The following is a 23,802-nucleotide window of genomic DNA, read 5'->3' as shown; positions in this document are numbered from 1 at the left end:
CTAAAGTATAGAACTAACTCAGCTTTGCAACAATCACTGCAATGGAGTGAAAATAAATTTTATAGTACAATGCAGCCATCATTCCTTTGTATCTTTTTTAGCTTGGAAACTGAAAGTTGTTTTTTTTTTTCAGTGGGGATCTTACAATGGTCAAAGGCTAATGTTTATAAATCACTCTTCATGCTTTGAGTGTATTTGCAAAATATTAAGAAATAGTTCAGAAATGTATGTGAAAAAACTACCAGGAGCTTCAGTAAGTGCATTTATCACTCAGCTCAAGAAGTAAAAGTACAGCTTTGCTGTGGGGAAGAAGGTGTCAACCCATGCCCTAGTGTCAGCTACCAGGTTCTGTCTTTATGTGTCCTCATTATGATCAAATGGTTATGCAGTCCCTTCCAACCATGATATCAAGACACTATCTGCCATATTTCAATTCTTACAAATCCGTGTGCTGTTATTTCCAGATGCTGCAGCTGAAAGCATGTCTAGACAGAAAAATGTGGCAGATTCCACCTCTGCTGTTTAAGGCAATGCATTCTTAAGCCTAAAAATGTAACTACTGTGTGATAGACTTTGATGATGATCACAGCTGCTCATGAAACATCTGGAGTGGGAAGTGCCAAGTCTGTATCTTCAGTTTGAAGGTGACGATAATGTCATGCTTTGGATTTGCACTGGTCTGATCTCTCAGCACAGTGTGCAAACTGCACGTGATGCCTGCAGTGTCAGTTTTTAGAAACAAACCAGCACACTGGATTGTTTGTTTTATGACTCATTTTACACCAGCGGTGTCAATGCTTTCAGTATTGATGCTAAGTTCCCCTTTGGGGTGCTTGCAGTCTGCTCCCCTGCAAACTCTTTTGCAAAAGCAGATGCTCTCTGACTTCCACCATTGACTGTTGACTTTGCTCTGCGTTGGAAGGTTATGGCAGCAGTTAACCCCCGGATTCTTCTTTTAGTGTATTCGAGGTAGTGAGGTGCCTTAATTTCCCAACTAATTAAATGTCTTCCATGAACACAAGCTATCAGCACCATCAGTCAAACCAGCTAGTAGTGTATTACACGGCCCCAAAATTGGAACTCTCGTGGAAATTAATGGATGGCTTTAACAACAAATCACTTTTCTAAATAGATACATTTAAAGATATTTTGAATTATAGACACTTTAATTTAGATCTACCTAAAATATAGTTACTTATTATTGCTAGCATAAGTCTCAAGATGAAGGGGGAAAATTCTGACTTGAAGTCACAGGAAGCTGAAGTTTCTCAACGTTTTAATTAATCACAAGGTTTATCAATACTGATATTGTTTCATTCACAGACATACTTCAAACTCTAATAAAGGCATTTTTCCGTTTTTTTAATGTATGTAACTAATCAGAGTGAGAGGGATCACATTCAGTCACTCCTACAGATACAATAAACAGCTTTCACATCTCTAGAAACTTAGTATCAGTTTCAAAATGACAGTCCCTGTTTTTCCCACAGGCAAATGAGACTCACTGTAATTCATCGCCCAGTTACTATTTAATTTAACAGAGAGTTATAGATTTTAAAGACATTAAGTGTCTGTAGGTTTAATGAAAATCCACACCTGGACAGAGACTCCGCAAGAGGTGGGGAGAACTCAAATGCTTTAACGCCACTGATAGTATTAGAGGGCAGAACCCCCAGTGGGGACATGATTCTGCAGACAGACAACCCCTCTGCCGCTCACCTGAAAGGTACACGCGCATTTCCTGACGAGTTAGTGTATATACAACTAGAGGCTAACAAAACGACAGGGTGATTTTTGGCCAATCAAAATCAAAAATAAAGAGGGTACTGCAAGAAGGAGCTTACAGATTCAGGAGGAGGTGGAAGAAACCAGTGAGACTGCAGGCAGATGGATAGAGGGGAAAATATGAGCACACGTAAGGGGAAGGCAGATAGTGACAGTGCCTGGAGCATTACAGCTGGAGTCTCACATTGTATCTAACTGTGACCTGCTGTCATGGTAGTGAGTAATCTAGAGGTCTTAGGGTAAAGAGGGTTAAGATGATCATCTATTCACAGAATTCCTTCCTTTAGTCCCCATTCCCCAAACCGTCCACCAGAAACTCCACAGAAATTGCTGTTAGGACTAACCAGTTGCAATCCAAATCAAAGCCTAGGCCTGTGTTATCCCAGACACCAAAGACTGTAAGAATAAATGGATGAAACATAAAATTGAAACAGTTAAGGGAAACAAAATAACCACAGGCTTTATCCCCATGATCAAGAATATCACACAACATTTAGCTGACCAATTGAGACATGCTGTCACTTCATTTTGATGATGCAATCAGCTCTACACAGCTGATCCATGTACTATGTGGGGACCTGCTGATAAAAGTGATGTTCTGCAAAGGCAGAAATGTGTAGCCATATGGAGCTCATTGCAAGCACGAGCCTCTCTTTACACTCCTGCTTGAATTTCTCACATATCCTCATTATCTGTTATTGAGCATTTGCATGGATCTAATATTCTGAACAAGGGAGCCAATTCCACTTTTACTGCTCTCCAAAGCATTTCTACTGCTTCACTGAAGATATTTCAGAGATTTAAGTATAAGTGGCATTTAGTCCCTGTTGAAAAGATTTAAAAGTTTTATGTTTTTTAAGCTATTTTCCCAAAGTTTAAACTAAAATCTGTGTCATCTCTCAAATTCCCTACATAGCTATTTGGTGTATAATGAGTTGTTTCCCAAGATTCAATGGGACCAAAGTGTTTCATGCAAACAAAAATTTTATATTCCCTATTTTATTTTCATGTCACTTAAGATCATCGTGCATCTGAAAATTTAAACTTATCAAGTTACATAATGGGTGAGCAACTGGCTCACAGGTGGGGCACAAAGAGTTATAGTGAATAGGGTGGCATGAGGCTGGTGTCCAATCACTAGTGGGGTTCCACAGGGCTCCATCCTTGGCCCAGTTCTCTTCAACAACTTTATAAATGACTTGGACACAGGACTCAAAGGAATACCAAGTAACTTTGCTGATGGCACTAAACTGGGAGGAGCTGTCGACTCCCTCCAGGGCAGAGAGACCCTGCAGGGACCTCGGCAAATAAAGAGAAGGGCAATCACCAATTGTATAACATTTAACAAGGGCACGTGCTGGATTCTGCACCTGGGATGGGGCAACCCTGGCTGTGTGTATAGACTGGGGAACAAGAGGCTGGAGAGAAGCACTGTGGAAAGGGACTTGTGGGGTCCTGGTTGATGGCAACTTGAGTATGAGTCATGGTTGATGGCAACTTGAGTTGGCCCAGTTGAGGCCAACCATGTCCTGAGGGGCAGCAATCAAAGAATCTCCAGCTGGTCCACGGAGGAGATTGTCCCGCTCTGCACTGGTGTGGCCTCACCTTGAATATCGTGTGCAGTTTAATATCTTTAAGAAAGATATTAAGCTATTGGAGAGCATCCAAAGGAGAGCAATCAGGATGGTGAAGGGTCTGGAGGGAAGCCTTATGAGGAGTGACTGAGGTCACTTGGTTTGTTTCACCTGGAGAAAAGGAGACTGAGGGGAGACCTCACCTTCAACATCTTCATGAGGGGAAGTGGCAGGTACAGATCTCTTCACTCTAGTGACCAGTGATAGGACTCAAAGAACCAGCATGAAGCTGAGTTGGGAGATATTTAGGTTAGATATCATGAAAAAGTTTTTCACCCAAAGGGTGGTTGAGCACTGGAACAGGCTCCCCAGTGGTCACAGCACCAAGCCTGACAGAGTTCAAGAAGAATTTGGACAACCCTCTCAGGCACATGGTGTGTTTCTTGGGGTGTTCTGCACAGGCCCAGGAGTTGGACTTGATGATCCTGATTATCCTGATTGGTGCCTTCCAAGTCATCATACTCTGTGTTACTGAGAGATTAAAAAAAAGGGGCTGCAGAATATGTTTAAGTTAGAGGAATCTGTTTCCTAAAATTACATGACTCTGAGAATCTCTCTGCTTTTAAATCCATGCTTTCAATCCAAGTCTCAGTTTTAAAATATTTTATATATAAAATAAGTTATTAATTTAGCGTTTAAAAATCTTATGGCAAAATATACTCCCAGTAGATGTTATTTATCTTAAGCTGCTCAAGAGAAAGTTTGGGTTAAAAAAAGAAAGCAATGATGCAACGATTAATAATTAACCAGTTGCTAGTAACAGCTTTATTGAACTGGAAAGAAAAACTGTCAGCTGCACAGAAATTCACAATATTTTTATCACCCAGGTAGTATGAAATATTGAACCTGGAGATTGGAACTATTTCTCCGAGCAGGAAAGTTTTCTTGGTGCTAGTCCAAGTTAATACAATAGGTCACAGAACATCATAATTCCCGGTCCACTGTTTCAAAGGAACAGGGGAAAAAGATGATAGAAAAAAGACTGCTTCTTAGAAGAAAAAAAAAATTTAAGTCTTTTCATGTATACAGCAAAACAGGACTCTAACATGTTCACGCATGAGTACACTTTTCCCCCTTTCCTTTTTTTTTTTTGTTTTTTAATCCTTTAGTGCTATAGGAGTATTGCTCTCTCTTTTTAATAAGCACATTTCATTTAAATAGTTTTCTTGAGTTCTAGCTCACCCACCTAATAAAATGCAGTGTTTCAGAGATGTGACAATATTCTAAGCACAAACTGTGTATTTTATTTTTTGCAAAGTAACATTACATCATATGCTTGGTAATTACATTTTAATATTGATGTCAACCATAGTCCATGAAAATGTGCATCTAGACTCTCAACTCTGAAGTCTTATGGCTTATCATCACTTGGTAATAGACAATCCTCAGTACCATTTTTGCTTTGTTTGTAACAACACAGGATATTGTCCTTTTTTCTTTTCTTTCTCAAAAGGCTCCTAGTATGATCAGCTGTGCCACATTTCAAACAAATATCCTAAGAGGCTCTATTAAATTCTATGAATGGCTCAAATACTAAGGAATTATCACAATTCATGTACAGTTAATAATGTTAATGTTACTTCTTACATGAAAGGAATTATACAGGCACCAAAAGACTTCACAGTTATGAATGAGGGGCACAGGGAAGGAGGGGGAGTAAGTGGAAGAACTGAAGAAAAAGGCATGGGCATTTTGGAAAGCCTCTGAAAAGCAAAGCTGTTAGAAATCTTCAGCATGCCACATAAAGTGTACGATGAGAAAAAAAAAAGCATATTTTAAGGAGAGGAGACCATTGCTAAGCAAATGCTAGAATTGAGATTTCTGCTTTTCACTGTCAGCTCTGTTTCTCAAGTGGTGCCGGCTGCCAGCTCACAGAAGGACAAGATGAGTGCCAGAGCCTTGCATAGCGGCAGGAAGAGCAGAGACCAGGAGCAGGCAGCAGGCTGGGACACCCCCCTCTCTGGCAGCATCAAGATGTTCAGTCTGTTCAAGCTGCCTCCTGGATCTTCACACTGTGATCCCACAGTGATTTAAGTCAGGCTTAAAAAACCTTCCCTCTGTTTTCTTATACATTTTCTCTAGTGCTTGGGATTACTACGAGCAAGGTGAAAAGGTTTACCATAATCAAGGTGAAAATAACGAGTGAGGGCACAGGGCTTGCCAAGGCGGAGGGGGAGCTGCACAAAACAGGGCAGGTGCACTCAGGAGGAATATGCTCCTCAGGAAGATGTCTTTGGAAAGGGAGAGGTGAGGACACATCATCCAGTCAGACGAAAGCCTCTGGAGTGGTACCTCTGCTTTAGAAACATAACCATTAACAGGAGCACATTTCAGTATAAGCTTTTCCTTAATTAACACAGAGCCCCGCCCCTTAAAATCGTATGAAAAAATACTAATAAACCATAAATAAACAACCTGAAACCTAACAAGTACTTTGGCATACACCCTGTACCTCTTCATGTCATGGGCAAATTGAAAGCAAGTGTGACCAGACAAGAAGAGGTGCTTCTCTGAGAGGGATATTTCCAGGCTGTTCAGTCTTTGCACATTACTCACACAGCTGAACTATTCTCTTGCAAGGTCTAAAAATAAATTCACTTTCAGATAAAGCTCAATGCTGTAAATTTCAAACACACAAAGGAGGGTTCAGAGAGACAGGAAGGGAAATATTATATTATCATAAAGAGAGCTCATATTTGAAGTTTAAAGAAAAAAGTTCACAGAGCAAGCGCTTCTTGCCTGGAACAGGTCAGATCAAGATTAACAGCTAGGTAATGCAACATTTTCTGAGTACATACATAGTCTACTGTTAAATTTAAACAAACTGCATCATTTTGGTTTACAGAAAGAATGTCTACTCACTGTTTCATATTTTCTGAAATTCTTTTACTTTCTCCTAGTACCATATTTACAAATCACAAATCAGTTTTTCCTCCCTCCAAGCAGCAGCGTGTCAATGATGTCTTATGATGCAGTCCAATTACCCTTACACTTCTGACTCTCCAAAAACCTTTTTTGTTAAAAACAATACAGCTAAATGACAAGACTTTACTAAGCTTACGCAGACCACATTGGTCCACACTTATCAAAACCCTTCACTAACACTTACTGACTTCTCAGCTGGATTTAACAGTCAGTTGTGCCAAACACATGCCATTTTTAGGGGAGTGCTCCAGATTCTTGCAGGAACAAAGTTTTCCCACTTTGGTTCCAAAAAAAATATGTCTAATTGTGCAAGTTGTCTTGCTAGAACATCTCCATCCAAATTCCAAACTGCAGTAGCTCAAAACTGAGACCCGACTTCCCAGACTCACTGGGTGCAAAGGCAGCCTGGCTGACCCTCAGGCAGCCACAGGTGCTGCAGCCAGCAGCAGTACATCTAAAGGGACAGTTTCTGCTAATTTACAGCCTGATAAAAACAAACAAAAACCAGATTTGACTGCCTAGATTCTGCACTTAGAATTATTCTTCTTGTCAAGAATGATTATCTGCTCTGTATCTATGATGAACAGACACACGTGCTTACCCATTCACACTCGGTTTTTACAGTTTGGAGTTTTTTAATGGGTTTGTAAGTGTAGCTAGTGTTGATATACACAGACCAGGAAATTTTGACAGGACTGATAAAACCTTTGAAATCTGATTTTTAAGTCACCCTGGAGGATACATTAAATCTTGCTAAAAGGAAGCTAGCTAAATGGAGAAGCTAAGAGAATTAAGCCTTCCCAGGCAATATGGTAAACAGAGATACCACGGTGGAGGCTGAGCACAAATATATGACACATGGCAAACAAAGATTTGAGAAAGTGGAAAAGGAAGCCAGTGTAGCAGAACAACAGGGTATGGGAGGCTGTAAGAAACAAGAAAACGTCCTTCTGAAAGCTGGAGTCCAAATGAAGGAAGTAGAAAGACTCATGAGCTCATGAAAGACTCCTAACTCTTGTAGGTTAAATCAGTAAAAACAAACAAAAATAATGTTTGCAAAATGAAAGCAAACTTAAACCACAATTAGGCAAGCCAAAAGACAGCCTGCGAAATGACTGTCAGAAGACAGAAGAACTAACCACAGCCCCTTTTTTGTACGTGAATGCAAAGCCTGACAGTCTGGCCAATAAACAATCAAAGGATAAAAGCAGCACTTACAGCAGAAAATAATCCAGTATTTTGAGCTCTGCACACAGAGAACCAAGAACCTAGAGAACTGTGTCTTTGTGAGGTACTGGTTGGAGCATCCATTTCAAACAGATTTCAGTGGAAGAGGCTACAGAACAAACATATGAACAATAACGACTTGCACAGGTCAGAAGAGCATTCTTAAGGAACTCATGGTTGAAACAGCAGTCTGAGTAGCTGTCTCTTTTAAAACTGCCTCAGAATCACAGGACCACCAAATTGGCTTATACCACAGCAATGTTATGACGGTCCCTAAGAGAATGCCAAAAAAATTCAGGTAGTCTGATATCTCCACTGGGCAAACTAGTAGAAACTATTTAAAAGAACAATACTAGCAGACACATGATGTTATATTTATTGGGCAAGTCAAAGCAAACTGTCTTAAAAGCATGAAAATACCATGAATGAAAAAGAAAAGTAAATATTAAGGAACAGAGAAAAGATCCTAATTTCAGTGAAATACATATAAAATGCATCCAACCCTTCATAACTGTTTTAATTTCTGGTCTATTTTTATAAGATGACCTGAGGGCTGGAAATGAGTAATAGAAGACAATGTGGATGACCAAAGACAGGTAGGCTATCCCATACAAGGATTGGTCAAGTACCCTCTGACTCTTCAAGCTGGAAAAGAGTTGACTGTGGCACAATGATAAAGGGCTTTATGCCATTTCCAGATTTCACACATGTATAAAAAATTAATTTTCACTGTTTATTCCACTAAAAGGGGAAAGGTGAGTTAAATGAAATTAAGCCAATGACAAGTTCAAAAACAACTGAAAAATGCATCTCTTTGCATAGCACATTCCAAGTCTGGAGCTCTTCCACATAGGATGTTCAAGTTTACATGGGTCCACGGAACAACTTACCAAATTCATAAAATCAAATATAAGAATGAAAAGATTATACTACACTTAAGAATCCAGCTCTTTGTCTTAGGAAGTTTCCAAGCCACAGATTTCATACTTTTTCAGCTCACATACCTTCTGCTACATTTATTCTGCTATTTCCAAGGGTAGGGAGTGCAAGAGATCATCATGAGCAAGACATTTTGGCAAAGTGATGTGAAGGGTTGGAGATAGTCTCCTTATACTTGTATCACTGTAAGGCAGATTTTTTTTCCTTTTACTAAGCCTGTCCAAAGAAAAATCCCTGACAATATGAAATCAACAACAGTACTACAGATTCAGACATTTAGTAGCACATCTGTACTGATGTGAACTTAACATTGCTCTAATAGGTCAGCTAGTCCTAGAATTAACTTCTCATAGAAAACTTACAGACTTCCTGATTGTAGGATTCAGCTGAATTTCCTGAAGCTTTCATTCTTTAGGATTACGGATTATAAAGACTGGTGTGCTTACTAGGCAGAAGGGGGGAGGTATGGGTTGTTTTGGAAGGAGTAATGGGATGAAGACAGACTGGCCTAAAATCTGGTTTGGCTTCAGCTAATAACTTCACTACATAATTCTTTTTTTCTCAGTATTTCAGAAAGCTGATCCAGGACTGAAAGCAAGTTTCTCATTCTTTCCAAGAGTTCCCTCAAATGAGAGCTGGCATCTCCCATTATATGGACTGCAGGCTCCATTAAATCACAGGATATAGTAAAAACTGACCTGACTGCTGAGTCTTACCCATAAGACCGTATTTCTTCAAGTTTGTCACAACCTGGCAGGGGATAAGAAAGAAAATGCCCTTGCTTATGCACTTATGGGAGCCTTAGGTATACAAAAAAGTCCTAAAGTCATCCCTGCTTGACATCACACAATCAGACTCAGTATCTGCAAGCAAGATAAACATATTCATGGTAGGAAAAAATCTGTTAAAATAAAATATGCAAATGTTTTCAGGCTTGCATGTCGTTGATATTTTGGAAAGGTTTTTGTGCGCCCACGATGTTTCTCCTTTCAAGGATGGTAGGGGACACGTCCAAATCGTTACCTCAGCAGCTGCTGTTCCAAATGGTGCTCAACAGCCCCAGAAATGAACAGCATCAACTTCTTTAAGTACATAGCAGCGAATAAATCTGTTCTGAAATGTTTACTAGGAACAATCTGATCATCAAGGATGGGGAAAGTCAGTATCAGGCTAAGTAACTGTTAGAACATAAATCCAGGGTAACACTGTTCACATTACTGACATTTCTTGCAGTTACTTAACTGGTTTAAGTCTACCCAACCCCCAGCCTAAGCATAGCAAAGCTTTACATTTGGAGAGAGAGTACACGCGAGAAAGGAGGGATAAACAAAAAGAAATCTATCTAAATTTTACTGAGACAAAGCATGTCCTAAACTGATGCAATAAAAAGAAATTTATGACACACTATTACACTAAACTAAAATAAGGTAAGATAAACTATACCAAGAGGGGGAAAAAACCCACATCCCTTACAAGAGATAAAGTTTGCAGTGAAGTCTAAGGGAGGAAACCTCAATTCATTCTCTAATGAATTGAGAATGTTTCCTGAAAAATCTTCTGTTTTTATTACATGTTGATTTTAATTTTATTCCATGATAGTAGCTGAGTGGTTCCATATTTCTGCCTAATTTCTTCCCAGTTGTGAAACAGGTGCTGTGAAGATTAGTTAAGTATTTACAGAGTGACAAAAACCAGAGTTTTAAAAAGAAATCCGACTATTTTTTTTTATTATATATTATAGTACATTTTTGAAGTTAATATACTTCTTACAAATCCTAGACAGCGATGGGAGTTTCTTTCTATAAAACACATCCTTTTCAGATGAATTTATGTACACTTATGCTTTCTAGATGCTTTGGATGCTTTCAATCAATACACTACTGCCAGGAGTCAGTGTGCAGTTTTCTAAAGCTGCTTAAGAAGTGGAGCTGAAAGCCTTTTCCTGTAAAGTGAAAGTAAATTACACCACTCAATTACACATACAATCATTTCATATTGAGTTTTTTCTTACCTAATTTTTGAAAAGTCTATTTTCATTAGCTTATTATGCATATTGATAAGTCAAATAAATTATTTTCTAAAATATCAGCCTGAACCAGACTCTCCCTAATTTTCACCATTTAGGCCACAGTTTTTGCCAATAACTGTGAATAATATAAATTTTAAATTGCACTTTTCAGTGAATATATTTATTACTGTCATATCTGAGCAAGAGGAAGCAATTGTAATACCAAGTGATGACACATACTCATCAAACCAAAAGAGATCAAAGGATCTAAAACAAATACAAGACAAAAAAGGTTTTCATGAGCCAAAGCCCTCTGCAGTGATTCTTTAAAGACAATGTGCTTCCTTCTTCTTATTTAACAGAATTAAAGAAGAAACAGCTCATGGTGGGTGGGGAGCAAATTCCTGCTATTTTCCTAAACATTCTCATTTTTTAAATTTTTCTTAAACATACACACACATTCTGATACATGTCATTAGTAACAGTGTGCCAATTCTTCACCATTTCTACTGTAGTTTACACCCAGTAGCATCATATTTTAACATTCTTCAAGTTAGAAGATTTTTGGGCCCCCAGCTCTCATTTATTCTATATTTATATAAGTACCAACATCCCTGTGGCCTTTTCACCCATCCTCTCTATAAATGTGCTGTTAGCATAAATGATACACCAGTGATTATAATATCCTGTTCAACAACAGTCAGCAAAGTAGGCCTCCAGTCCTGACTGCACCTCACACGCATGATTTAAATGCTTCTAACTAATAATGACTTGTTTAGCAAAGTTTTACTCTGAAATGAATTATCTTTATCTTCATGTTGTTTTATCCTTTTATAGTTAAACCACCATGTGATCAGCTCCTGTGCTAAACAACACAAAATTAAAAAAACAAAACAAAACAAAACAAAACAAAACAAAAAAACCCAACTCTTGAAAACAACAGGTTCAGGTTTAAATTTCTGAATGTCAAGAATGCATTCTGTCTCTCAAAAAAGGGAGCAATAAGCTTTCAAGAATACGTCCAGTAGAAAGGAAAAAGAAAGAAGAGTAGCTTAGTGTTATTCAACAAATTAATATAATTAATGCTATATTTCTACACCTTTCAAGTGCGTGATCTACATTACTATAAGTTAACTGAACAAGAATAACTGTTCCAGAATAACTATTCCATAATATTTCCATGTCTGAACATTTTTTTTATTACAGCTCTTATGACTTTTTTCAAAATAATTTTAATGTGTAAATAACCCCGTATATAACCTGTACATATCTATCATATTCTGTAGTCCTAGAAGAAATCACACATTATGTGTTGATATCTTAACTTGTCAGCACTTAAAGGTTTACTGTAACATTAATCATTAAACATAATACACAACTCTAATTCTGCTTTAGACTTACACTTCATATTTTTTAAGGTTTATTTTTAAAATCAATGGTTTAAGGCAATTTAATGGATTTAGGAGGAGAATTTAATGTGTTTTCTTTCTTGGAGTTTATTCAATGAACTTATCCATCAATTCTGAAAGGAAATAAAACAACTGTTTAACAATGTGGAATAGCCATGTTATCTAACAACGTGCCTAGAAAACCTTATATTCACAATACTTTTTTAAAGTGCAGGAGAAATCAGTCAAACTGCAACATGGAAAGCCACCACAGTGGTCAGTTCAGGCACTGCATTGATGGGAACACAGATCTTGGGGAGTTCCATAAAAACTTGAAATTTCCTATCTTAGAAATACTATCATATCACATGTGTACTTAAAATGCTACTGCAGCATAGGATGATTATACACTTTGACAGTCAACTGTTGGTTCAATTGGAGGAAAAGGGGTTATAACCTAATTTTTCATCACCTGTGACTTAGAGCTTGTCTTCTCACATGCTCACTCAGAAATGCCAAATGCCTGAACCCAATGTCCAACATTTTGTATCAGTCCTAAGGCTTTTCTCTCTCCCATGCTTAGATGTATTTATCTACTACCAAATTGACCAGAGGTTCTACATTAAAAACTTATGAATTTTTCCCCCTGTTAAATAACATGGTCTGATACAGAAACACACTTTGTAAAAGAAGTTTAGGATTCTATTCTCTCTGTACAACCTAAATAAAGACTTTTTTTTTTTTAATGTTTTATGTCTACATAACTTTGTAAATTCTCACCAATCTGACATCTACCTCCATCCTCCAGTCAACTTTATTTATCAATGGTTTACTTATTTAATCCTGTTTTTAGTATCAGAATGGAACAGGAGAAAAAAGCACGCCTGTCAGTTACTATTTCCATGGTTTAATTTATCTTCCAGCCATAAATTTCATCCACAACAACCATTTTTATTTCATTATTTACTGTTATTCTCTAAACTTAAGCACAATTTCTAACATACACAATATGTTAGACACAAATGATTATGAGAAAGCTTAGAATAGAAAATTGTCTATCTGTTTCTGGTAAGATGTCAAAGGTCTCGATATTCTTTCAGCAAATAAGTTTGTCAGCATGGAACATTCTAACTACATGCTTCAGACTGCAAAATAAAACAAATGGAGAGTTATCACAGCATGATGCTAAAAGCTGTCCATCATCTTGGTTTGCCTGGCAGGAGATCAAGAGTTATGGAGAGTATGCTCTCTCAAGAAGCAGGCATTTATACAAATTAGATATAATTTAAGTCTTGTACATAATCCTTGGAAATTGATCACCAATGAACTGACATGTTATATATATATATATATGATGTAAGTCCACTGAATATTAAATATATTATGTACTTGGAGGAGGGGAGGTTTACCACATAGCTTATAATAATTTGCCCCATCATAACAGCAGATGTTGCTTTAATGGAAACTGCATAAAAATACTCAGATAATCAACTATCCAGTCCAGTTGCTGCTGATTTACTCACTCAGTGTAGTGGGAACAGAAGGTACCGGGCAGCTTGAAGGATTAGGACTTAACATCTTGTGTTCACAAAGGGTTTTTCATTAAAAAAAAACCCAAAATATTTTACAAAACATTAATTCAGCTTTATGACACCTCTGTGCACTACAAAAATTTGATTGCAACATTCAGGGTTTTGTAAAGCACTAAATCTTGGAGCTTTGAGGAACCTTATATGAAAAATTCTGTTCTAGCTCTTGGAAGTTCATTAATTGCTAGCCTTAATACTAGAATCAAAAAGAATGAAATGTGATCGAGCTGTAGCTGGATAATAAATCCAGCTGAGTCTTGTATTCATAAGGCAAAGGAGAAGAGGGAAAAAGCTTTTCAATCCAAGGAAGAAAGGGAGGTTGAGACAAATTCATAAACTGTTCAATACAGCACACTATTAATAAGATTTTCCTATCAGATCTCCTTGTAATATAGGTGTGGGTTCGGGTTTTGCTTTTAACCTGCAATATAGAACATCAATATCCCCTGTTTTAAACTCACCCCAAGATTTTCCTGTCTTTTAGAAGCCCTTGGCTTTAGAAAGCAGGGCCTAGAAGTAAAGGTGTGCTGACTCAGCAGTAACTCTACCATTTAAGTACATAACAATGGTGATGACAGGACAGATCAGTATATCTCCCACAGTGACTATCAGTGGATGCATAAGGAAGTGTTAAAGGATACAGCAGCTATATAGAGTATACATTGCACCAGTTTCCCGCTCAGGGACTTTAGAGACTTAACAGCAGTGGATGGTTCCTTCTCCTGCACAGTTATCTAAATGTGCTAACAGCCCAGGTCAGTCACCAGCATCTCTAATTTTCCATGCCAAAAAGATACACAGTTTATATATGTCTCTGTTCTAGGAAGAACCTAACTCTGAGCTACTAGCCAGGATAGGATGTGGTTGTTATTAATCTACCCACGCCTGCACACAATGTAACTGCTTAAAAATGGGCGATGCGGCACTGCCTGTGGGGCCACAGCACTGTGTAATATGCCAAAATAGTACAGAGCTACATGCACAGAAAGGCAGGGTTCAGCCATACAAACACCCCCTCACACACACAACTGGCTTTAAGAACAACCACAATGATGCCTCAGAAAAGCTGAAAATCGAGAATTTGTCTGAGTCTCTCATGATGGCCTCATCCTTTCCTCTTTCTTTGGGGCACTGATCTAGTTTACTGGGGAACTGAGGTGGAATCAGTGCAGCTTCACACAGCAGAAAAATATTACAACAGATACTCCACGACTTTTGACAGCAAACTTAATGCTGAAAAGAGCTCTTAAACTTCTTTTGCTTTTGACCACAGCATGGGTCCTCTGGCACACAGCATACTGCTGAAGAAGAAGTACCTTCCCAAAGGAACTTCTGCCTTCCTTTGCAGTGACTGTGCTTAGTATGCCTGCACACGATGTGTACTTGCCATTTTTTTCCTTGCCATACACAAAGCCAAATATTTAACCAATTGATCTGTCAAGGTAAGACAAATTTTTAACAATTAAACATGTGCTCAACAACTGAGCCTCATTTTAAAAAAATGAGATCTCCATCTCTTCTAACTTTCATTTATCTTCTTCGATTTAATAAAAAGTGTAACACCACAAACGCACTTCATATTGTTTTTTTCTAAAACCTACAGGGCAATGTTTAAACACCCAAGAAGAAGGTGAGAAGGAAGGAGAGGAATAGCTACATGACAATCTTGTAAGAAGAAACGGAGAAATCTGACTTGGCACACAGGTCACAGCAGGTGACACGTGATTTACTGATGATAAGAAAGGGCCCACCTAGTACTTCCTACACTGTCAGCGATAACACCATATGGGAAACACCTTGTCTCTGGAGAATTGGACTGCCTGATAAAGATATCCTCAGAACAGTTGTCTTATTTGCTGAACTAATTATTTTGTGATGACCTTGATCAATATTACCAGAAGCAAGGCGTGTGACACTTGCGCATTCTTCTGAATTCAAAAAACCTTTTAACCTCTCCTTACCTTATCAAACACATCAGCCTGTGCTGTCAAGTTTCATGGGCAAACTTTAAAGTGTGTTAATGTTATGAGAACACTATTGCAACATCAGTTTCCTTCTGCTAGGATACACTCACCCTCCAGCCCTGGGATTTGGACTATTGCTGAGTAAAACAAGGTGACGAAACTATTACTGCTGAATTCTGCATGATTCATTGCTGGTAATAACCACCTCCAAATGCAAAATTCCAATTTACCTTCTCATAATCAAAGGTCAGAAAAAGAAAGCAAGAATGGGCTATTATTCATAGCAGTTAAAACTATATATTTACACTAGATACTGTATATAATTCTCAGATGAACTCTGACTACACCTGTAAAAAATGTGATATGTACAGAATTACAGATTTATAGCTTCTTGTATAAATCCTGCTACATTTCCCTGCAACAAAAGCTTTTTCGTGCAATATTGATGTGCCCTTCCCTAACACACAATTCTCAAAACATTTAATCTCCTAAGTATCTCCCCTTTTTCTAGAAAACAGTGACAACAGACTGGCTCCCCAGCATGAGAACACCTTCTGCCAGCATTCAACGTTGCAAGTGAGGCCAATCCAGCCACTGCTGCTCTTTAGCCAAAGGTATGTATATAAACAAAGCAAGATAAAAAATTTTAAATTATTATTTGTCTAAAACAGGTTTAAGACTTACTTGTGCACTGTAATAGCAAAATTATTATAATTTGATACATGTAAAACTCTGTGGGCATCGGGATGCAAGAGGACTCAGTATAAGATTCACTAATGTAAAATATTCCTGCCTACAAGCACTCAGCATTTGGCATAACTAAGCCTCCTTAGAACCATCAAACAGAAGGCAAGAACTCACTCATCAATAGAAGGGATATCCAAAGAGGTCACCAGCATGACAGCATGAAAGACTGTTTGCCTGATCCTTCACATATGTCTTTGAGACAAGCAGATCCATAAGAAGAAAAAGACTTCTGCTTTACAGAGTACCAATATAAACTAAACTGTGAAGCAGACTTGCATTGTACCAGTTTCCAGGCTAATCCCAGCTAACTATTCCCAGTAACTAACTGTTGAACCAATCACCACATCAGAATGGAGTATTTTGGCATTTTTCCCTTTCGCATTTTTATTATTTTTAATAAGAATGGTGAGTTCTTTATAACCATCAAATACAAAAGACTTCAGCTTTAATTTAGACAAGTCCACCCTGGCTAGCAGAAGCTTGGCACGAAGAACAGAAATAAAAAGAACTCTTACTGCCCTTTTAAAAATCAGAAGTAGCACCTTATCAGCATAATGACAGCATTATTTAAATAGCTTTCATGTGCCATTTTCACAACACTATTTCTATTAATTCATTGTGAATACACATCTATAAAAATCATTTACTGATCTTTTTTCCCAATTACAATCTCTCTGAATCTCTGTAAAATAGTAATTTCATTTCTTCTCACTTGCTTGCATCTTAATTAAAATCAGTCTATGTTGACTTTCATTTTTATAATATATCTGCCTATTTCACATCATAGCACCTTCATGACCCCCAGAGACTCATGAGCCTTTAATATTTTATTTTGACCTTGTTAAGTAACTGGAACCATCAAAGATTTTTCTTCTTCTCTTGGTAAGCTTTTTTTTATCCTTCTCAAAATGTAGAGTGTGTGTGAAAATACATAACTGAGAACTATGCTTCCTTTAAACAACATATGTTCATTTATTAAAAAAAAAAAAAGTCGTCGTTTTTCAAGTTATTACAATTATTAGTTTATGAACCACAGACTTCAATATTAATTAAATGAAGATCACTGTGCAAATGATAAGTTAAGGCCTTTCCCCCTGAGCTTCAAGACAGAAAAAGTTTTTGATTTTCAATTAAAAAAAATCATCAATAATTGATGATTTTAAAAGACTTAAAGCAGAATTCTACACAGGTATCTGAGTTTACAAAAACAAGGGGTTGGGGGGAGAAGCAGCTATCTTTTATTAGAGCAGCAGACACAGCTTAAAAGTAAGAATATCTCAACAAAACACACAAGCCCTTCTCCAGGCCCATAGCAGAAAGCTTGCCTATGTGTTTCAACTCCATCCCCTGGTCTAATGACAGGTATTACGGAAAATGCTTACAGCACAGGAAGAAGCATCAATGCAGATGGGAAGCAGAAAGGTGCTGAAATGTCCCTTCAGCCTAACACCTGCAAATCTGTCTTTGGAAGTCATAGAAAAAACCCAAAATACTGGGTACATATATTTAAATAATTTGCCTTGGGTCTGGGTCTTCATCCAAGGTCTTGCAGTAATACCCTTCTCGCAGACAGGCTCAGAATCATTTAAAGGTTTGGCAAAGTCTCAGTCCTGCTGTCAGAGGAAGCCTGATTACACACTTTCATTTACAGATTTGTATTTTCATTCACCTTCAGTGTGGACCCTTACCTGATAGACAGCCCAAGCTATCTAATCTATCCACCTGTTACAGGGAGGGTATCTGGCATAAGACTTTTCAAGCAGAACTAAAGCTTTAAAGGCAGCTGGGATTTACAGCCACTTTGAACTACTGTTGGATGGTGCAAAGGCCAAGATGTCCAGTGTTTAGGAATACCACTGCACTGAGCCTAGCTGGGCTAGGATTTGTTGCTTCTTTGAGAAGCAGAGCAGGCGCAGCCAGAAAGGTCTCTTCGCTCAAGCTTCTATTTACATTCCAGAAAGTCGAGTCTCAAGTTCATCAATCGTGCACAATCAGTATTTGGCTAGTGGGTGGAGGTAACTGAAGGCAGCTGGTGACAAAGTGGGAGAGGTGGGTGAATTGTTTGCCAGGAAAAAGCTGAAAAGTTTCAACAACAACAACAAAAAAGTTTTAAAGAAGAAAGATCAGAATGAGTGAGAATAAAGGTCAATATTAACAAGGGGAACAGCAAGGGAATGTCTATTTTAAGGAGATCACAGCATGAAAGCAAGCACAGAAACATGCACAGTTCTCTTTAGAGAATAGGGCAGAAAGAAAAGATGCTGCTTGTGTTTAAATCAGCACTCCATCCAGGGAGAAGAACAAAATTTAGGAGTTTGCAAGGAATACAGCTAATAGATCACCTGGGCATGTGCTAAAAAAGAGATTATAGGATAGTAAAGTGGAATTCCCAATGGAAGTAATTATAATTTCAGCTTTTCACATGGTGTGCAGATTTACCCAAGGTCCAAAGAAGAATACTGAAGTTATTGCTTATCAAGCTCACCTTCTTCCCCCAGCATTTTGTACCTCTTTCTCCCCCCGCCACCTTCAAACACAACTCTTGGTAGTCAGAGCAGCTTAAATTCTGTTACCAAAAGCAGAGAGCTGTATATGAAGAAATACAATACAAATACCCATGGCTCTCTTGTAGATTTTGTTACTAGTGAATGCTAGCTTACTGAAAAAAGTCCTTCATAGGCTTCTCTCAGATGGGGCCTGTGACAAGTTCCTAAGACTATTGAATCTATAATTAGCAGCCTCACAGTGGTTGTTGAGACGAGTATACAGACCACAGATATGAGCTCAGAAGAGGGGACTGATCCTGCAGCCATGAAATCAAATGACTCCTAAGTACAAATATTTTGCTTTACCATCAGTTGATAGCTGAAGTCATAGCTCTCCATTCATGCTAGCTCCCAATCTGTACAAAAGCTAAAGCTAACCACCTGTCATGCCACTGTGCAGGCAGTGCTTATAAATGACCGTCCCAGAACAGAACCAAATTCTGGTCTTTAATGTAGACAGAAGTTCAGGTGAAGACTATAAATCCCACTTGAACATTTACAGAAACGTAAGTAGGCAAGCAGAATATCTACACCATAAAATTCTTGTGAACCTTCCTCATATTAAATATTTGAACTGGTTTTTTTTTCCTATTGACATGAATTGGTAAGAATTGAAGCAGAAATCTTACTTCACAAATGGATCCATGCTCACCTGTAAAGAATATTAGAGATAGCCACTGCCTAAGGAAGATGTACTATCTATATTTTAAGAAAGGTGGATTAGAGATGGAAGAAATCACCCCGTTGAAAAAGTGAATGAAAATTCCCATCTGCCACTCAACTCTGATTTCCACTACTCGCACTCAGACAATAAAACTTTCTATTTCTTTTAAGACAGATTCTAGCACGCCCTTGCCTTTCCATATAGGCAACAGAAGCCGACCCAAAGCTTGATGAGACTAGAAAGAATCTGGAGGTGGTCTGCACTACACTGTGTTCAGATGGGCCAGAACCTGGCTATCAACCAATTCAACTTGTACTCATGCGTACACAAGTCAGCTATTAACCCCAGAAGTTCTTAAAACATCTAAAATTTCTCAAGTACCATGTCCCAGTGCTGAAACCTAATCACATATTTGGATGTTATAGACAATAATTTAAGGATAGACACGAGGCATATCTTCAGTTGCTACCTCAAAAAACCAGCAAACCCTAACAGTGGTCTCAAACTTGAATTATTTATATGGTCTCAAGATGAACCGGTCAATTACTAGTCAGAATGTTAGTATATGAGCATTTTTTGTTTGTTTGTTTGTTTGTTAAAAAAAACTACATTTTTGCTGAAGCTAAAAATGCATTTGCAAATATGTTAATAATTTCTAGATTATTTCAAGATCTGAAAGGATTATCTGAGCTACACTTTAATTTGGCTTCAGAAGTTCCCTGTGAGATTGACAAGCGCTTCAAGATTGCAACACATAACACAGTTTGATTAAGGCCAAGCATCAAGTCAGTGGTAGAGCTGAGTTCTGCAGCATGGTATTCTGCTATCAGCCTCAAACTTCACTTCCTTTTTTCTACTAGCAAAATATATTGTGGTAGTATAACCTTCCCTCTTCTGTGTAATAGAAATAATTGTACTATTTGTAAATCTTCATACTGGCAAGTTAAACATACATATAAATTCTACTAAATTAAATTTTAAAGCAAGACTGTTTGGTTAGATCATGTAAATAGAATGCTGTAAGACTTGCTGAGTTCTGAGAACTGAAACCACAGACAGCCAAAATACAGCTGCACACAGTCAGATATGGTGCGTCTGCTAATATTGGAAACTTTATCATGCAGCAGCAAATTTAACTTCTGATTAGTACATGCACAGAAGAAATACAGGCTGAATGTACTAGAACAAAAACAAAAACCACTCCAAGGTCATAAGTTAAGAAAGCCAAGGGTACTCAGTTATTTTATGGAGTACTTGAGAATATTCATTAGTTGTACTACTAGGGCACCTAAGAGCCCCAAGCATGGGCCAAGGCTCAGCTATGCTCATCCTTGTAAAAATACAAAAAGCAAAAGATAAACCATAAATTGTTGTAGGCCATAGCTAAGGGTTCATACAAAAGCAGGGCACTGTCAAGTGTCAAACCTCCTGACTTTTAATGATGTACATCTAAAGCCCAGAGCTCAGTTCCTTGGGTAAATGTTAAGCTGGTGCTAGATTTACCTGCTGAGCAGCAGGCCACCTGGAGTTGGATGACGTGCCTGAACTCCCACTCTTCCTGGCACTTCAGGCATTTAAACCAAGACTGGAAGGGAGACACATCTGTCAATTCATGAGACAGATTTTGGAGCCTAGATTCAGTAAAGCCAGAGGGATTCAGAGGTATGCACTAAGCATCCTTCCTCAGACACTGTAACAGTATGCAAGAAAGACCTTGAGATACATGGAACAAGAAAGATACGCACTTGCTCCAAGCTGGGGACACCCTTCTGCAGCTTAATGGTTAAAGCATCAAGGAAGAGAGTCACAGGTTCCAATGTGGGCTTTTAAAGTTGTTTCTAGTTTTATCACATAACTTAGATGTAAAGATATACAAATGATGCATTAAATAAAATCACATTGCCCAAATGAGTACCTTAACTAACAAGCTATGAAGTTGGCTTAACTCTTGCTTATTTTCATTCTGGTCTTGCAACTCTTGCATCGTGAATATGAACACAAGGCAGAACTTCTCGTGCCAACTTCTTTCAGGTGCTTTCTAGTTAAGGCAATTAGGGCTTGCAGTGTTTGTGTTTTCTGTTAAAAGTGTCGGAATAAATATTTATTTTTAGGACCCAGTTCTTTCTTTGGATCTGACTGTAAGTGTTGCAGGCTGGAACAGTGACATAGAATATGTTGTGTAAGTTACATACATCAGCTTTAAAAAAAACATAGCAGCCTTTTAGATTTATTTATATTTTTCTAGACTTGTATTGGTAGTGAAAGGAGCTTGTCTGCTTTTCACAGCACATATTGCTATGTTTAAGAAGCGTTCTTACAAATTCTCAATCTGGCACCTCAAATAAAACACTGAGTCACGAGTCCCTTGAACCCCAAAGTTGTTCATGCTTCTATTTACTTCTTCAGCCCACTAAAATGCCAGGATGTTATTCTCAGCCAGTTTCTCACAACTTAAGTATTAACAGCTTGCGAGCTAAGCAGCAGGCAGTGGTACTGTTATATCACTGCTTTCAATTTCAAGCTGCCTTGCTTAAAAATGCACCCTAACTTTTCTGCCTTCCTGCGGGTCTGCAGCGCAGCCAGCCCTCCCGGGCAGCGTGGCAGCGAGCTGTATCGCACCGCCGCTCAGCCCAGCACCCCCAAAACCCAGAGCAGGCACAGGCTCCGCACACCCATGGCACGACCCTCGCGGCGGAAACCCTGGGGCTCTCCGTCACCTGGAGCGTTTTTTATCCGTATCGGGAATTTAATTGTTCCCAGTCCTGTAGAAGTACTCACAACATGAGGTGTGCCACGACGCCCAGCAACGGGCACGTCTGGCACTACCTGCCCGCCCTCGAGCACCACGACGCCCTGGGGCGCGATATAGGGGTCGGTCCCGCCCCGCGGGGTGCACGGCAGGGGATGCTCGTCAGCAGGGCGCGGTGGTCTTTGAACACCCTCGCCCACCCAAACCCCGAGGCGGGAGCTCTCGGTAGCGTGCTAGCTGCGGAGGCATGGGGGGCGCGGGCGCGCCCCTGCCCCTGCCCGAGCCAGGAGGTATGCTGCTCCCCGGGAGCGGTAGCCGGGCGCGGGGCTTCCCTCTCCTTCGCCCCACACAAAGACACGGCAGAGCGGCGGGGAGGCGAGCCGGGCCCCGCCGTGCCTCTCCTGTCCCGGCTTCTCCCCTCGGCGCCGCCTGAGGGACACCGACCCCGGGCAGGGGCATCGCCGCCCCTCGGGGGACCGCCCGCCCGGGGCTCGGGACGCACCGCGGCGCCTGCCGCGGGGCCGGGGGCGCTCGGGGCGGGCGGGACGGCGAGGCGCTCTGCGCGCAGGTAGCTCCCTGCTAAAATGGAGGGAGCGGAGAAATGCGGCGCTCGCCGGAGAAACTTACCGGAGGAAACCGACGAGCCGGACAAACTGGAGTTGCTGGATGCGGCCATGGTCCCTCCTCCTCGCCCCTTAGCTGCGAGCCCCGCGTCGGCCCCCGCTGCTGTCCGGCCGCCGCTGCCGCCTGCCCATCGCAAAGTGCCGGAGCCGCTCCGCGCCGCCGCCGCAGCCCGCGCTCGGCCCCCCGCGCCGCCGGGGAGCAGGAGGCGGCCGTGACCCGCTCTCCGGGGCTGGGCGAAGCCGCTCGTCAGGTCACGGAAAGGGCCCCGCGGCGCTTCCAGCGCCTCTCTCCGCCCTGGGGAGCAGGGCTTACCTTGTGACGGGGATGGGAGAGCCGCCCTGCCAGCGCCTTCCCTCGCCTCCTCCCTTCCCTTCCCGTCCCTTCCCTTCCCCGCCTCCTCGCGGGTAGCGCTGACAGCCCGCCGGGGGAACCCGCCGCAGCTCCCCTCACGCACACAAAGGAAGCGGCGGCGCTGCCGGCCGGGCTGCTCGCCCCGGCTGAGCGGGCAGGGTGGGTCCCGGCCGGGCGAGCCCCGGCGGCGCGGCAGCCCCGCCGAGCGGCGACCAAGGCTCTTCCCGGCCGCCGACGCCTGGCACGGAGCTGGGGGCGAGCGCGGCTCCTGCCATGTGCCGGCGGCCGTCCCGGCTGGGCGGCAGCGCCTGTTGAGCGCCTCGGCCCGGCGGCCCCTCGGCCGTGCCGCAGTGTGGGCTCCGCGCCCCGCCGCCCCCCGCCCTGCCGGCGCTCGCCCCCACCGCCCTTTGTCCGCCTCCTTTCCCCGCGGGCTGCCCTCCTTTCCCACAGTTCTCCCCCTCCCGCCTGGCACGCTCACACTCTCACTTTTTTCCTTTTTATTGTTTGTTTGTTTGTTTGTTTGTTTGTTTGTTTTGCTTTGCTTTTTTCCTCCCTCCTGGCATCCGTTTTTTTAAAAAAACACAGAAATCAGGCCGACACCAGCACCGGATTTTCCCTGCCAGGTGCATGGCGGGTGCTGCGGGGTCCCGTCCCGGCCACAA

At 40.7% G+C, this 23,802-nt stretch overlaps 1 protein-coding gene across 1 annotated transcript in view; it reads right to left on the bottom strand.

The window, feature by feature from the left end:
- The window catches only part of CHN2 (chimerin 2), a 163,782-nt gene extending 140,534 nt beyond the window's left edge, over positions 1–23,248 (bottom strand). Inside the window, exon 1 of the mRNA XM_027880061.1 lies at positions 22,793–23,248. Within this exon, the coding sequence (XP_027735862.1) occupies positions 22,793–22,841 (49 nt within the window). The 5' untranslated portion in view covers positions 22,842–23,248. The remainder of the gene's footprint in view (positions 1–22,792) is intronic.
- Positions 23,249–23,802: the final 554 nt, after the last annotated feature.

Source organism: Empidonax traillii, unplaced genomic scaffold, assembly GCF_003031625.1.
Source record: "Empidonax traillii isolate 1590-97213 ecotype Southwest subspecies unplaced genomic scaffold, ASM303162v1 scaffold64:size1360303, whole genome shotgun sequence".
In the NCBI taxonomy this organism is placed as follows: domain Eukaryota; kingdom Metazoa; phylum Chordata; class Aves; order Passeriformes; family Tyrannidae; genus Empidonax; species Empidonax traillii.
Note: the sequence above shows the minus strand (reverse complement) of the source record. Positions and strands in the feature narration are given on the sequence as shown.